Here is a 17,131-nt window from a genome sequence, read left to right as displayed (position 1 = left end):
GCGAAGCACGGAAAAAAAGAAATCTGATTGCTTGAATTGGTTAAGTGGAAACTTAAAGTACATTCCAACTTTGGAAAAAAGTTAGTAATATTTAATAAATATTTAGTTTTTCGTCCTAGGTGAGAGTAAATTAAATCTTCAAAAATTTTGTTTAGCATTAAATTTCAGCATTCAGTATTAAATTTTGCAATGCATTTTTATGAAAACGGTGCATTAGTATCTTTAGTGCATTAACTTCTGCACAATCATCACCAAATTAGGGGAATTGGATCAAAATTACCAAATTTATAAGAATAAATGAGTATTAATCCATTAACCCTCATATTTTTTCACATTGTCTTCATTATCCATTAAAATTACTCATATTTTAATAAACATTATAATGCGTATTAGGGCATTAGTTAATAAACCAGGTTCACAGTTAATTCGTATTACATTTGAAATGAATGTGTATTAAGTTAAAATCTCCACTAGGAACATGCTCTTTGACAACCATGTATATATCTTGGAAAAACGAAAATTTTGTTTAAAAAAAAGTAGATGGATTATGGCACCAGGCAGCTTAAGAAAGGTATTAATTAAAAAAAAACACATAAAATATTTCCGAGGGAAGCAAAGAGCGAAGTTGAAACTTAAAACGGACAAAAATTATCACTTCACAGACTATTTAATATATATTAAAATAACTAGTACAAATAAACCAACTAATTATGTTTCCCTATGCTTTTATGATTATACAAAACTAGCGCTTTACTGAAAACACAAAAGTCAAATATAAAAAACAGAATTATTGATTTAATAGTCAAAAGTGAGTATGTAGCCTGGCAACACTAAACGAATCTATAATGTTTTTCATAGTCCTACACCAGTTGTGACATTAGTAACTTTCAGTATACAATTAAAATTATCTTAAAAATACAAGAATAAAACTAAATATATCTTAATAACCGCGAAGTAATTGAACAGCATACAGAAATATTGGACTGATTTATCAAGCAGCATTTTGCTCTCACCAGCTATAATACCAATAATGGGTAATATACAATCTTAAATTGTAATAAATATGCTTTAGTATCACTTGAAATGAAGATCAAATAAGACATAATGTGAACTCTGGAAATCCGATTATTTATCACTATGCAAGAGTGAATTTCAAGCTATAATACAAATTCTAAAGCTTGTCTGTAGTCCTAATGTTGTCAAGGTAGCCTAACTTTCTACTTGTGTACAAACTAACCATGACCTGTCCTTTTAAAAACCAGTACAAGAGCCAGTCATTCAACTGAGGCATTGTAGAGAAGTAATACCAAATCAAACGTAAAAAAATAAAGAACATCCTAAAATGGATTGTTGCTTTATCTTAAAAGGGATTGATAATATTTTGAATCTATCAAAGGTTTCCTTAATTGGTTTGCTTTTACTGTACCAAATATCCTATATTATTTTGTATTTTCAGTAAAGCGCTAGTTTTGAATAATTATAAAAGCGTAGGGAAACATAATTAATTGGTTTATTTGTACTAGTTATATTAATATATATTAAATAGGCTGTGAAGTAATAGTTTTTTTCGTTTTAAGTTTTAACTGTGTTCTTTGCTTCCCTCGGAAAAACTTTGTTTTTTTAAATTAATCTTTGTTCGTATTTGATTAAAATTTAATGCAGAAACAACGCTGCCATGATCTTGTTTATCTACACGGAACAATGCATGCTCGTTTTAAGTTTTAATGTCACTTCTTAGTTTCAGTTGAAAACGTATTTTTAATATAATTCTAATTATCACCGTTCTAGGGGAGATAGGACAGCTCTAAAAAATGCTGCAAATAACCTTGACAGCTAAGACAAATTTTAGTATATAACATAAAGTTCATCATCCATACTTCACAAAACAATACATGTTTTTTAGGAATGTTTGTTTTTCGATGAGCAAAAAGCTGTTTTTACTCGGCCGACTTCCCCTGAAAAAGCCATAATGAAGACAGCGCTTTATAAATCACCTACTGACTAGCATAAACTAGAGGGCTTCTGTAACAAAAGAAAGCCGTTTAAGGGCTGATTTAAAAGCTTGTATTTATACTTAATCGCTTTTTATAAATTTGACTTGATAGCACATTCCCACAAAGTGCACTTTCGGTTGTTTCCCCAACTTTTTTAAATGAAACAAGTGCCTTTACCAATGAAATGACCAAAAAAGGTGATCTCAAAACCTAGGCAAGAGCAAAAACTAAGGGTGTGGATGGTAAAATTGATAAAAAGCACGTAGATATGAGTAGTAGGTTTAAAATCTGCCTTCCCGGGACATGCATTAAAAATGAGTGCCATTAAACATCACTTCTTAAAGTTCTGCTAACCCAATAGCCCCAAACTGTAAAAAAAAAATCGTTGGAGACTCAACAAAACTGTTTGTAATGTTTATCAACAACAAAATTGGAATTTCAATAGCTGAAATTGAATATTGAAGACCATTTTGGAATTGCATGGCCATAATTGAATTTCCAATTTGTTGAGAAACAAAAATGTTGAATTTTAAGATCCCTATTGGATATCCATCTTGTTTGCTGGATTTCCCGTTCTTTTATTGGATTTCCATCACTTGCGTTGTTCAATTTCCTAGGTCTACAGTCTAATATCTAGTTCTCAGGATTCAGTTTCCCTTTCTTCTTTCTGAAGCATCAATAAATAAAAAAAATAATCTCATTTATTTTTACAAGAACAGAAAATTACAACAAAAAAAATTCTTTCAGATAATATGACACCTCTTAACGGCTGCATTTTATCATGGTAGATAGAAATCAGTAAATCAATGGCGTAGTAGCAGGCCGACAGAAGACACTTGAGTAAGAAACATCTTCCAATCAGGTAAACAGTGACACTCGGACCTGAAGTGAAGATCAAATCAAATCGAGACACGAATCCAGTCTTTTCTGAATACCTTCGACTTACTCATCAGATCTCATCAAATTGATATTGATATTGATATTGACCCTGTGCAATATCAATTTGCGGGGCCCCAATGGTTATTACTAAAGACCAGGAATCATGTTTATGTCATTCATTTAATGGAATATTATTGTGTAGGTGTTTTTACGGTCTTAAATGCGATTTCAGGGTAAGTTTTCGCCATACAGTATCAGGGATCGTTCTGTGCAATATTTCTATGCTGCACAGAGATGGGAGAACATTCGCAAGGCCTTATATTTTTAGGTTATGCCTACACTGAGACGCGGGTCACGTATGCAGCACAGTCCCTCCATGCGTGGCGTAGTCCCTCCAAGGCTTGACACAGTTCGGCCATGCTTGAAACACTTTCGCAACGCTAAGAACGCGCCAGCCTGTGTATCTGATTCTTGACAATCGAAAATCCCTTGGGCTTTATGGATAAAAAGGGTAGAAAGTAAAAATTTTGCCATTATATTTCCCATTAGAAACTATTCCATAGGAGGGCCATGTGATTTTCTTTTCCATTTCTTTTCTTAGGCTTCCAATTTGAATTGGAGGAAATGCTAAAGAAAGTATTGTCTGAGATGCGGTTAATTATCTTACCTCAAACTGATACACTGCCTTACAACCCCCCCCCCCCCAACCAGTAATATCAGCCTCTTCAAAGCGTTTGTTTTGGCTGTTCAATCTGCTCTCCATTGATCCACACACACATTCTTGTTCTGTTTATTACTGATCCGGCCAAGGAATGGTGCCAAGTTCATTTTGAACTATTGACTGCATAATTTTTGACAATTTCTTCGCAAACTAAATAGTATGCTAGTCAACATGCCGTACCTGCAGCTGTTACTGAGTTACTAGAAGCTACTGAAATTTTGAGATGAGCAGCATAAGCTAAAAGATTGTTTTTTTGCCAGGTATTGATTTTTAAGTAATTACTTAGTACATAGTTGTAAGGAGATGCTGATCTAAGATTGCTTACCAAAAGCATAGCCGAGGGGTCGCTCTCTCTCAGAAGTCATGTAGACCAGGTGGCGCGTGCCAAGCTTGGTGGAACTGTGCCACATACGTCGTGTTCTGAGATGTACACCAGGTGGCTAGTGCCAAGTGTGCAAACTGTGCCACATACGTGGCGTTGTGAGATCCACACCAGGTGGCGCATGCCAAAGGTGGTGGAACTGTGCGGCATACCTGGCGTTCCGAGATGTACTCCAGGTGGCGGGAAGTCAGCGCCCCCTTAAGCATAACATGCTCTACTATTCACTGGTTGACAAAGCTCAGGGGGAAAGCTTCAGGACAAGTTGGTTCTTTGAAATTTTTTTCGCAGAGGGGGGGGGATGAAAACAAGAAACCACTGGTGAATTATACGAAAAATAGGAAATAAAGAGTAAAATTGTAAAAAAAAACTTCCTTTGAGCAAGCCCACTTCAGGTTCTTCTTTCTAAACCTTCAAGATCTTGCAAGTTACATAGTTTTATAAGTACAATTATATTATGATCTAATTTAAATTTCACAAAGGAGGGAAAGGCTTCCTTTACTAGGCACACAAACTTGTACCAACTATCAAATAAAGTAGCTTGTAAAAGTGTTTGTTTAGTGTCACCTTGATTTGCTTGTGTACTCTCATTTGTCATTTCCGTGTCTAAAAGTACTTAATGTCAAAGTAGTAGGTTCGGAGGGTTATTTGTCGATTTTGCCGACAAAGCTTTTGAGCCCTAAGTTGATCTGAGTTAGCTGGCCACTACACTTCTTACATACGTCGGAATCGACATTGTGTAAATTAAGATACACAAGATTTTGACAAAATCCTTTAAGAATTTCGCAAGGGATCACCCACTTTCCGCCACTTGGTGTACATATCTGTGCACCATGTGCGTGCCGTAGTGCTGCCACACTTAGCACGATCCCTGCAGTGACTGGCATAGTTCATCCGCGCTTGGCACACTTTTGCCACACTTAGCACGTGCCACCTGGTGTACATGAATTCTAAAAGTCCAGTAACCTCTCGGGATTTTATTGATTGTTTCAAGATATTCTATACGGTGATTCGTAAACCTTAAAGGTGTATATTGCCTTTTGGTCTAAAAAACCTTCTAAGATATATTGAAAAATTTTCAAGGGAAAAATTGCAACAAAATCTTTGAAGGGTTTTGTCAAAATCCTATGGGTTCTAACTTTCCGGCCCTGTCCAGATTTCGCCCTATTTTCTACAAAACGCCAAATGCAGACCTGAATCCAAAATCCTATGGGTTCTAACTTTCCGGCCCTTCCCAGATTTCGCCCTATTTTCTACAAAACGCCAAATGCAGACCCGCTCTAGGGTAGCTTCACACTCAACCAGATACACAGCCTACCAAGAGCTTTTCTCGAATAATCTTGTCCTGTGTCTGATAATACTTTTTTTCTTTACAACCAGCTTTCATGCAAATGTTTTTAGCCGCTTTAAGATTTGGAACCATTTCCCATTGTAACCTATGACTAAGGTTATGGGTCTTGTGCAGAGCCGCTCAAAGGGGAGGGGGGCATCTGGGTCATCTGCCCTGGGTGCCGTAGTTTGAGGGTTTCACGTCTGAGGTTTGCCCAACTTGATCAAATTTTTCGCTTTGATTCGGCCTTTTTTTGCTTATATTTGGGTCGGGACGGGGTGCTGTAATTAATTTTGCCTTGGGCACCACCGACCCTAGGAACGGCTCTGGTCTTGAGTATTAAAGCTTATTTCCTATCATTGGATAGTTTTTCTTTACTAATGATCAACCACTTTATATTCCTATTTTCCCTCAGACAAGCCCCAAAAATTTGTATCCTCCTAAAGTTCGGGGCTATGACCAAGAGACTAGTATACCTGGCAGGAATTAAGCGTATTGAGTTAGGCGATATGAAGTTTATTGAAGGACTAACTAGGGATTGACCAGATAACGTTGACCACACATCATTAGGACAATTATGATTCCCCCTAAAAATTCTGCTTAGGACTATGCTAAAGGTTGCAAGAATGAGGTATTTATATAGTTGATCGAAAAAGAAGAGTACTCAAGAAAAATTCCCTGGGAGAAGGGCTGCTAATTAAAAAATTGTTATTTTTTTTTACCGTACTTGCTGACAATCAATCAATCAATCAATTTATTCAATTGATAAACACAACAGAATACACTTCAATATAAACTCCCCCGTAAGGCTCCATGGCCAGGAAAAAAACAGGGGAGAAACAAAAATGAAACAAATACATAAAAAAAAAACATTTTAAAAATAATACATTCACTCCTTTAAGAAACTCAACACAAGAGAAAAATAAATAAATAAATAAGAAAAAAAATCATAAAATACAATGATCCACATAAAAAAGGAGAAGGAAAAATCCAAAAAACAAAAACTAAGCAGGGGACTACCAAGCAATCAATTTATTCCGCGTGGACTACCCTATGATCAATCAATCAATCAATTTATTCAACCAATAAATTTACGATAAAAACACTGACCTGAAAAATGCATTTTTCGTGTTTTGAACCCGTTCCTTTAGATTCAAATTGCATTTTAGCTCTATTAGTTTAGTTAATGTAGCTAATTAGCAAAAAAATAATCCTTTTTTCTGTATTTTAGGTGGTGATGCGGGGTACTTCGGATTGTGGGACGTTTGCAGCAACAACTACCTTCTTGGTGATGCCAGCTGCAGAGCTGGTGCTGCTCAATATAGACTATCCTGTAAGTTTTGTCTCTTTTTTCTCTTTCTTTTCATTTACCGGAAAAAACAATAATAAAAATGTATCTGGGATTTTTCTTTTGGCAAAAAATAAATTAGTACAAAATTTCACGTTTTGTAGATAGGAGATTGAAACCTCTACAGTAAGGGTCTCTGAACTTGATGGTTTGATTTTCATTAATATTGCTTGACCTTTTTGGGGTGCCCCCCCCCCATTTTTCCCCAAAAATACAAATTTTCTCAGGCTCGTAGCTTTTGCTGTGTAAGAATTAAACTTAATGAATTTTATATATTTGGAATCAGCGTAAAAAGCCAATTCTTTTAACATATTATTTGTTATCAAAAATTTTTCTTTTAGAGTTTCGGTTACTATTGGGCCGAGCTGCTCCTCACTTATGGTTCATTACCACAAACCGTTTGATTTTCTTAAGCGGTCAATAGTTATTTACTTAAAATTTCAGCATTGTAAACACAATTAGTAACAGTATTTGTAGTAGTAGTAGTAATAGTAATAGTACTAGTAGTAATAGTAGTAGTGGTAGTAGGCTATCAGTAGTAGTAGTAGTAATAGTAGTGATAGTAGTAGTAGTATTAGTAGTAGCAGAAGTAGTAGTAGTAGCAGTAGTTGTAGTAGAAGTATTTATAGTAGCAGTAGTAGTAGTCGCTAATTAGCGACTGTGTTTGAGCTTTTTATTTTGAGCTATATGATTTATCCTTGCCCTTAGTTTTATTTTTTCTGTTTGCTTTATCTCATATTCTATTTGAAAATGTTCATTATTTACTAGTAGACTTTTATTCATTTCTAGGTTAAATAATGCAATAGCTTGAATAAACGTTGAAGGTGCCTTTTTTCTATCCAGTTAATTATTTTTATTTTCTCTATTATTTTTTTCTTCTGTTGTGATAGCTTCATATAATCTTTTCATTGTGGGGTATTTCATTCTAAGGAATCTTAGAGATAAGTCTATAAAGGATTAGGACCTTTTCCCTCAAACTCTTGTTTTGTAACAAATGATGCTCCAGTGCCCCACTAGCGGCGAAGAAAATAAAATAAAAAAAGGAGACATCACTGCTTCCCATGGGGGAACGTGATTATCCTTGTTGTTCTAGATGGGGGAATGTAATTATCATAATCTGAGTTTTCAACTATGGCGTTTCCAATGGTGCACTTTTCATTTCGATGCGAAACCATTTTATCTAGGCCTAGCTTCAGGCTATTTTTTGAAATTATTTTCACGGAACTTTCTTTATTAGTTTAATTGAAATAATAATTACCATTTCTGAATCCGTTTGAGATGGCGATTCTTCCTCACTTTACAGTTTCTTCAAAATACGAGTTTTCTCGAGTTTGTTCTTTATTATGTGTAAGCATGCTGCAGCCACGATAGTATTTATTTTCCAGTTGGTTTTTCTTGACCACTCTTTTGGTTCTTTTTTTCCATATTTTTGCAGATCAAAGCTGCATAGTAAATAATTTACATATTAACAAATTAAACAAGTGAAAATATTAAAAAAACGGGTATAATATTGTAAACCAGTTTTTTTTATATTTTCAATTTGTTTAATTTCTAAGACAGCGTCGTGGCCTGAAGAAGTAGTTAATACATATTTGATGTCGCTTATTTATTCAGTAAACTTCATGTTGCATAAACTACGTTCCAGCTTCGGCAAAAGTTGAAAATATTTAATAAGAAATCAATTTTTCGTTCCAGGTGAGAGCGAGTTAACTGCTAGAACGATCGAAAATTAACTTCGTATTAAATTTTGCAATACATTTTTGTGAATACTGTTAACTAGCATGCATAGTGTAATAACTTCTGCACAATTATCACCAAACTGGGAAAAATAGAGGCAAATGACCAAATATATGAGAATTCATGAGTACTAGGGCATTAACACTAGGTCATTATAATTAATGAGTACTAGGTAATGAGTATTAGTTTATTATATTTTACTCATTACTCATTAAATTACGCGTGTATTAAGGGTTTAGTTAATAAATCGTTCATAGTTTGTAGTTAATTCGTAGTAAATTTGAGGTATACAGATATTGAATGAAATTTCCGCCTAAAATGTACCCATAGATCCTACCCAGTCGTTCCCTATTCCTTTATATGGAATGTAATTTCATCAGGGCAGGAAGCAAGCTCTTCCGCTGTTCCTGGTACAGTCATCTGGCAGGTGATAGGGTCGGGACGGCCTGCCTGAATTGGGTTGTATTTGTTTTTGCACTTCTACGCCAAAACCACTAAAAACAGCTCAAGTGAACCAAGCGCCACTTCCGAAAGCTAAAGGCCCGAGCTCCTTACGACCAAAAAGGCCACGCAGCGAGGTTTTTGCTATATATATATACATATATATATATACATATATATATATTTATATATATATATATATATATATATATATATATATATATATATATATATATATATATATATATATATATATATATATATATATATATATATATATATATATATATATATATATATATATATATATATATATATATATATATATATATATATATTTATATATATATATATATATATATATATATATATATATATTTATATATTATATATATCTATATATTTATATATCTATATATATATATATTATATATATATATATATATATATATATATATATATATATATATATATTTATATATCTATATATATATATATATATATATATATATATATATATATATATATATATATATATATATATATATATATATATATATATATATATATATATATATATATATATATATATATATATATATATATATATATATATATATATATATATATATATATATATATATATATATATATATATATATATATATATATATATATATATATATATATATATATATATATATATATATATATATATATATATATATATATATATATATATATATATATATATATATATATATATATATATATATATATATATATATATATATATATATATATATATATATATATATATATATATATATATGTATATATATATGACCTCTCGGCCCGCGGCCGGCTTCTACATATGGATTCTCATTGTCGCTTGTCTTCTAACCGCAGACAATTTGAGACAATTTACTGTCTTTTCATACGGCTGCAAAGATATTTGAAAAGACTTCTTTTGAAGGTTATGATATGTTGTAATCCCTTGTTAAAATATATACGAATATTTTTGCAATTACCAGTTTTTTGCTCTTTACGCAATTCAATATCTTTTCATACTGAGGTCTTTTCAAAGATATTTGATTATTAAAGCAATTCCAATTTTTAACAAAAATTTCTACTAAGCTTCAAATTTTTGGTTTTCTTTATTAAGGTTTTTGAATTGTTGTAATCCTTTTTTAACAAGCCGCCGGGCCCCGTCACTCGGCACGCGACAGGCTTCTATATATGGATTCTCTGTGTCGCTTGTCTTCTAACCGTAGACAATTTGAGACAATATACTGTCATTTCATACTGCGGTCTTTTCAGAGATATTTGATTATTAAAGCAAGTCCGATTTCTGTAACTCCTATTATCTACTAAGCTTCAAACTTTTGGTTTTCCTTTTTAAGGTTTTTGAACTGTTGTAATGCCTTGTTAAATATATATAAAAATGATTTTGCAATTACCAGTTTTTTGCTCTTTAAGCAATTTAATGTCTTTTCATACTGTTGTCTTCTCAAAGATATTTGATTATTCAAGCAAGTCCAAGTTCTAACAAAGATTCCTACTACGCTTCAAACTTTTGTTTTTTTTAAAGGTTTTTTAATTGTTGTAAACCCTTGTTAAAATACAAAAAAAAAATATTTTTGTAATTGCCAAGTTTTTTTGCTCTTTGCGCAATTTAATGTCTTTTCATACTGCAGTCTTTTCAAAGATATTTGATTATTGAATCAAGTCCGATTTCTAACAAAGATTTCTACTAACCTTCAAACTTTTGATTTTCTTTTTTGAGGTTTTGAATTGTTGTAATGCCTTGTTAAAATATATACAAATATATTTGCAATTACCAGTTTTTTGCTCTTTAAGCAATTTAATGTAATTTTTTCCATGCATGAAAATCTTCATTTTTTTCACATAAATGAGACAAGTGTGACAACAACATTATAATGCCGATGTATATAAAAATTACGTCACTTACATAATTTTTTTTCCAAAACTAAGGCTCTTAAAAAATTTCCTCAAACTTCTGATCTATCTAGATCTTTTTTTAGGCTAAAATATCCCAGGATGCCAATTTTCTCGAAGAAATATGGAACTGTTTTCGAGAAAAAATACATACATAAACATATATTGTTGCTCCTTTATAAACATAGCATATTATATATATATATATATATATATATATATATATATATATATATATATATATATATATATATATATATATATATATATATATATATATATATATATATATATATATATATATATATATATATATATATATGTATATAGGCTATATATATATATATATATATATATATATATATATATATATATATATGTGTGTGTGTATGTGTGTGCATGTTCTGTGTGTTGTGTGCGTGTATGTATATATACACCCTTTCATTTTTGTCACAACGTTATGTGTTTTATCAAGAGTTTCTGGACCCAAATATTTTAAAATTTTTTTGCTAAAATTGTTTGATTTATTTTGCTATCTCGAAAATTTTATTTCAGGTTAACGTAAAATCACAGGAAACAAATTTGGCAGATCTTTTTTTATAATATTTATTCACATTATTTATACAGAACAGGCAGTGTGCTCTTCAGGTAATAAATTTTAGAAAAACTATGTCTTAATTAATTTGTAATTTTAGAAAAACTAAGTTAAACTAAAAACTAAGTTAATATTCAGTTATTCATCGAATATTAGCCAATTTTAAATTAATGGTCGTTTTAAACCTTTTTGCGTCTTTGATGTTGTTCGTTTTCACAATTTTTTTTGCTCTTTTTTGTGCGTTTTTTTTATTTATTTATTTTTTAATCCCAAATGTGAATTGTATCAGTCTGGGCTTGGTACTATATATTCGTTTGGCAATAAAGTGGCTCTGGTGTTTTTAAGGTAACGTACTATAGCGTACGGTACTTACGGTAATATTACGGTAATATATTCGGCAGATAAATGCAGGTGTCCAAAACCGAAAAATTGAAAAGTAAGGCTTAAAATAAGAAAGGCAAGGTCATATTAACTCCATTAAAAATACAGGGGCATAACATTTTATATTGTCTACCCGTAGGCCTAATCGACCTCCTCTCAGCTAAGAAAACATTTATATGTGAAGAGAATTGCAAAATGTTTGTCTATCCGCTACATTTTTTGTTTCATTTTAATGCTCTATTTAGCTGCAGACGTAATGTTTTACTAATTTTTTTTGCTGCCTTTTTATGAGCTGTGAATTCGTTTATTCCTATTCAATTACCGTGAAAAATGCAATGTTGCAATAGTAGAAGAAAAATGTAATGCTCTTAACCTTTCATTCTTACACTCTGGTCGAATAAAAAGTAGGGAGCGGGAGGGGTTTAAATCAGCTGACACGACAGAAATGAGTGGGAAAACTCAAGTTAAGTCTGGATTAAAGTCTAAGGAAATCCCAGGATTGAATCGTCAAGAATACCCACCTCTTGTCTATTTACAGAAAAAATAAGGTTGTTCTTCCAGAGTTTCAGTTTAGATGGAGAAAATGATGTCATGACTTATCGAAAAATCTTTGAACTCTTAAAGCCACTGAATTACGGCCTCTGAATGCAGAAATACGAACCAAACTTTGTAAATCCGCTTGCTGAATGGCCTGCTAGCTATGTCTCGGATTCAGAGATGTAAAATAGCTTATAATAGAAAAAGAGAAAATGCTAAAAATTTAATTTTCCTTAAAATTTAATGACATCAGTACACTTTCAACTTAATTTGGTTTAGAGTTACTTGTTGATTTTCAGCCAATCTGCTCCCTACATTCGAAATCCAAAAAAAATTTCAAAGGAAAAAATGGGAGGCCAATATTCGTCTCGGTGGTAAAAAAAATATCTTCTGTTTTCCACAGTGTAGTGCTAAAAAAACCTTCAATTCATCTACCGTCTTTACTAATAATACTGCCTAGGTAAGTGAAGCTATCCACTTCATCAATCTTCTTGTTACCCAAGATCGCCTCTTAACCTTTATTTATTCCTAGTGTCAGTGATTTGGTTTTCTTTACATTAATTTTCCAATCTTTTCTTTTACCTTTGAATCTCAACACGTCCAAAATATGATTCATTTTTCAGTATAATCTAAGCCTAGGAGTTTTACTTTCCAATTTGCTTCCATACTCTCCCATAGTCTCTGCCGTTTTCCTTAGGACGAAGTCCATCGAAATGATTCATGTAAATGGGAATAAAACGCAACCTTGCTTAACTCCTGATTCAATACAAAAACAGTTACTAATCTAATTTCCTAAGCATATCTTAGCACTTAGCCTAACCGAAGCACTAGTCACTTTAGTGTCTTTGTCTGGTATACCATACAAGGATAGGACTTTCACTAAAGCTCTTCTATTGGCTGAATCAAACACTTGTTCATAATAAAACAGAATACTAATTTGTTGATGATGCAGACACTTCTCACTTATTAATCGAAAAGTGAAAATTCGGTGACGCATCCTCCACCCTTCCTAAGACTACATTGTCCTTCTCTTAGAGCTTTATTTGCAGCATCTCTAAGTCTGAAGAGTATCATTATATTAAGTAATTTGCTTCCTATGAACACCATTCTAATGCCTCAATATTTACCACACTCACTCTTGTCACCTTTATTATATTAAATAAAAAAATAAGTTTTTTTAACTGAAAGTAAGGAGCGACATTAAAACTTAAAACGAACAGAAATTATTCCGTATTTGAAAGGGGCTGTCCCCTCCTCAACGCCTTGCTCTTTACGCTAAAATTTGACTTTCTCACAACTCTATTTTTTTTAAACAATAAAAAACTTTAGCGTAAAGAGTGAGGCGTTTAGGAGGGGACAGCCTCTTTCGTTTACAGAATAATTTCTGTTTGTTTTAAGCTTTATTGTCGCTCCTTACTTTCAGTTAAAAAAATGGTTTTTTTATTTAATTTGTGAATGTTTTTGAATAAATGCAGGTTTTGATCTTATCCCGTATATGAAAGGGGCGGTCCTCTCCTCAACGCCTCGCTCTTTACGCTAAAGTTTTTTATTGCTTAGAAAAAATAGAGTTGTGAGAAAGTCAAACTTTAGCGTAAAGAGCAAGGCGTTGAAGAGGCGGACAGCCCCTTTCATATACGGAATAATATCTGTTCGTTTGGAATTTTAATGTTGCTCCTTACTTTCAGTTGAAAAAACTTGTTTTTTTAATTAATTTTTGAACTTTTTTGAATAAATGCAGGTTTTGATCTTATCCCGTATATGAAAGGGGCTGTCCCCTCCTCAACACCTCGCTCTTTACGCTAAAGTATTCTATTGTTTAAAAAAAGTAGAGTTGTGAGAAATTCAAACTTTAGCGTAAAGAGCAAGGCGTTGAGGAGGGGACAGCCCCTTTCATATACGTAGTAATTTCTGTTCGTTTTAATTTTTAATGTCGCTCCTTACTTTCAGTTAAAAAAAACTTGTTTTTTTTATTTAATTTTTGAACGTTTTTGAATAAATGCAGGTTTTGATCTTGGCTCACCGTACAAGAATAATTAAAACAAAATTTGCATATTAATTTACTTTTATTTGGTTAAATGGCTTTCTCGAAACTTGTTTCATTTTATTTACGAACGTTTTTATTAGTAATAAATATACGTAACTTACGAATTAACTTACGTAACGAACTTCTATATTCATATATTTTTAATACGTATATTAGGGGGTTCGCCCCCCAGTCAATATCTTGCTCTTTAAGCGAAAGTTCAAATATTGTTCCAAGTCTTAAAAAATGACCGCTTAATCACAGAGGCCGTTAATTAGAATAAATAGCTCTTATGAAAGTACTAAAAAATCTTTGGCTTAAAGAGTGAGGTATTGACTAGGGGTGAACCCAATCATATATGTAATATTTTCTGTTCGTTTAAAGTTTTGATGTTGCTGCTGTTGCAGTTGAAAAACTGGTTTTTTTTATATTTAATTTCTGATTTTTTTTTAAATAGTGCTGGGAAGTCCGGCGTCCCCTTCATAGCAATGTCCCTTCCCCCATGAAAACTTCCTTCATGGAAAGATCCTCCTACATAACCCCCGACCCCAGGCACGTACGCAGAATTTTTTTTCGGGGGGGGGGGGGCAATTTGTTTTGGGGGGGGGGGCAATTTGTTTCGGGGGGGGGGGCCAAATCCTTCAAACCCATTATTCTGTGAGAAAAATCAGAAAATTATGGGAAAATGAAAAAAATTGTGAGATTTCGGGGGGCGGGGGCCTGGGCCCGGAGGCCCCCCCCTGCGTACGTCCCCGCCCGACCCCCCCCCCCCACTACCAGTAAAAATCTCCCCTGAAAACGTCTGTACTGTATACTTCCCAATAACCAATACTATATGGTAACATCGGGTAAAATTCATAACTTTCAGCCCTCCTCCCGGGAACTTCGGGGGATTAAGTCATCCTAAAAGACATACTTATAATATTTTTCGAACATGCTGAACAAAATGGCTATCTAAAAATTTTGATCAGGAGGCTTTGGGAAAATAGATGAGCGTAGGAGGGGGCCGAGTTGCCCTCAATTTTTTTGATCACTTAAAAATGCCACTATAAATTTTAGTATCCGTTTTATTGAGTCCTCAGGCGATATTCGAAGACTATTCGGTAGATATGATTAACCCTGGGAAAAAAAAGAAAAAAAAACAACAAATAAACACGCATCCGTGATTTTTCTTCTGGCAAAAAATAGAAAATTCAACATTTTTTTAGATAGGAGCTTACAACCTTTACAATGGGGTGATCTGATATGCTGAATATGATGGTGTGATTTTCATTAAGGTTCTATGACTGTTAGGGGGTCTTTCCACCTTTTTTCGAAAATCAGCCAAATTTTCTCAGGCGGATCACTTTTGATAGGTAGGATCAAACTTGATGAAACTTATATATTTGAAATCAGCATTAAAATCCGATTCTTTTGATGTATCTATTTGTATCGAAATACCGTTTTCTCGAGTTCCGTTTACCATTGAGCCAGGTCCCAGTAACCAATACTATATGTTAACATTGGGTAGAGTTCATAACTTTCAGCCCTTCTCCAGGGGGCTTCGACGGATTAAGTCATCCTAAAAGACATAGTTATAAAACTTTTGACCTTGCTGAACAAAATGGGTATCTCAAATTTTTGATCGGATGACTTGATGGGGTAAAATTGACCTTGAGATGGGGCCTAGTTGGCCTCCATTTTTTTTGGTCTCTTAAATGGGGCACTAGAACTTCCGTTCGAATTACCCCTCCCATGATATTCTACGACCAATTGTTCGATAAGTTCAACCCTGGGAAAAAGAAAAAAAAACAAAAAAACAAATGAACACGCATCCGTGATCTTTCTTCCGGCAAAAAATGCAAAATTCTACATTTTTGTAGATAGGAGCTTGAAAACTATGCAGCGAGGTTTTCTGATACTTTGAACATGATAATGTAATTTTCACTTAGGTTCTATAATTTTTAAGGGGTCTTTTCTACTTTATTTAAAAATCAGGCAAATTTTCTCTTGCGCGTAGCTTTTAGTATATGGAACGAAAGTCGACGAAATCTATATATTTGAAATCAGAATAAATTTCCAATTCTTTTGATGTGCCTGTTGGTATCAAAATTTCGTGTTTTAGAGTTTCGGTTACTATTGAGCCGGGTCGCTCCTTACTTACAGTTCGTTACCACGAACTGTTTGAAAGGAGTTTAACTAAAGTATTCCTTATGTCGCTAGGTACTTCCCCTTTTAAAAGAAAATCCAATTCGTAATTTTTAGTAATTTACCTCTAACTCAACAACCACCATATTTTAAAAACTCGTTTATCACACTATCAGCACCCGGAGACTTATTATTTTTTAACACTTTTAGTATTGTCTCTAATTCTTCCTCGCAAAATAAATCTTCCTTCACTTCCAAATTGTCAAAAACTTTTTTATTCTTCTCTAAATCATTTCCTTTAACTTTATATCTCGGCTAAGCAAATTCTTAAAACGTTCCGCTCATCTCTCTTTAAATCTTTTCTTATCACTCAAATTGTCCCGATTCCTATCTTTAACTTGAGCAAGTCCAGATCGACTATTCCCTCTCAGTTCTATAACATGCCGTTACCATATTTTACGAGTATGTCGTTTGGCTGCATCTTCTAGATACTCAGCAATTTTATCTGTAATCTACTTTCCTTACATTTCTCTTATTATTATATGATCTATTACTCAACTACTTTTTGTTCAAGCTCCTCGTCTTTCCTACCAAACTTAAACGTTATCTCTGATATTCTTAGCTGTGTTTCTGTCTTTTCTCCCTAAGACACCATCTGCTACTTCACAAACAATTTTTCT

General features: G+C 32.9%; 1 protein-coding gene across 2 annotated transcripts in view; it reads left to right on the top strand.

The window, feature by feature from the left end:
• LOC148945421 (uncharacterized) overlaps positions 1-17,131 on the top strand; it is an 83,547-nt gene that overhangs the window by 27,243 nt on the left and 39,173 nt on the right. For both annotated transcript variants that reach the window (XM_089098643.1, XM_089098644.1), the window contains exon 2: positions 6,535-6,636. In XM_089098643.1, the coding sequence (XP_088954769.1) occupies positions 6,535-6,636 (102 nt within the window). The remainder of the gene's footprint in view (positions 1-6,534; positions 6,637-17,131) is intronic.

The sequence above is a fragment of the Artemia sp. Qi Xiang Cuo genome, chromosome 13 (genome assembly GCF_049724085.1).
Source record: "Artemia sp. Qi Xiang Cuo chromosome 13, ASM4972408v1, whole genome shotgun sequence".
Classification (NCBI taxonomy): Eukaryota; Metazoa; Arthropoda; class Branchiopoda; order Anostraca; family Artemiidae; genus Artemia; species Artemia sp. Qi Xiang Cuo.
Note: the sequence above shows the minus strand (reverse complement) of the source record. Positions and strands in the feature narration are given on the sequence as shown.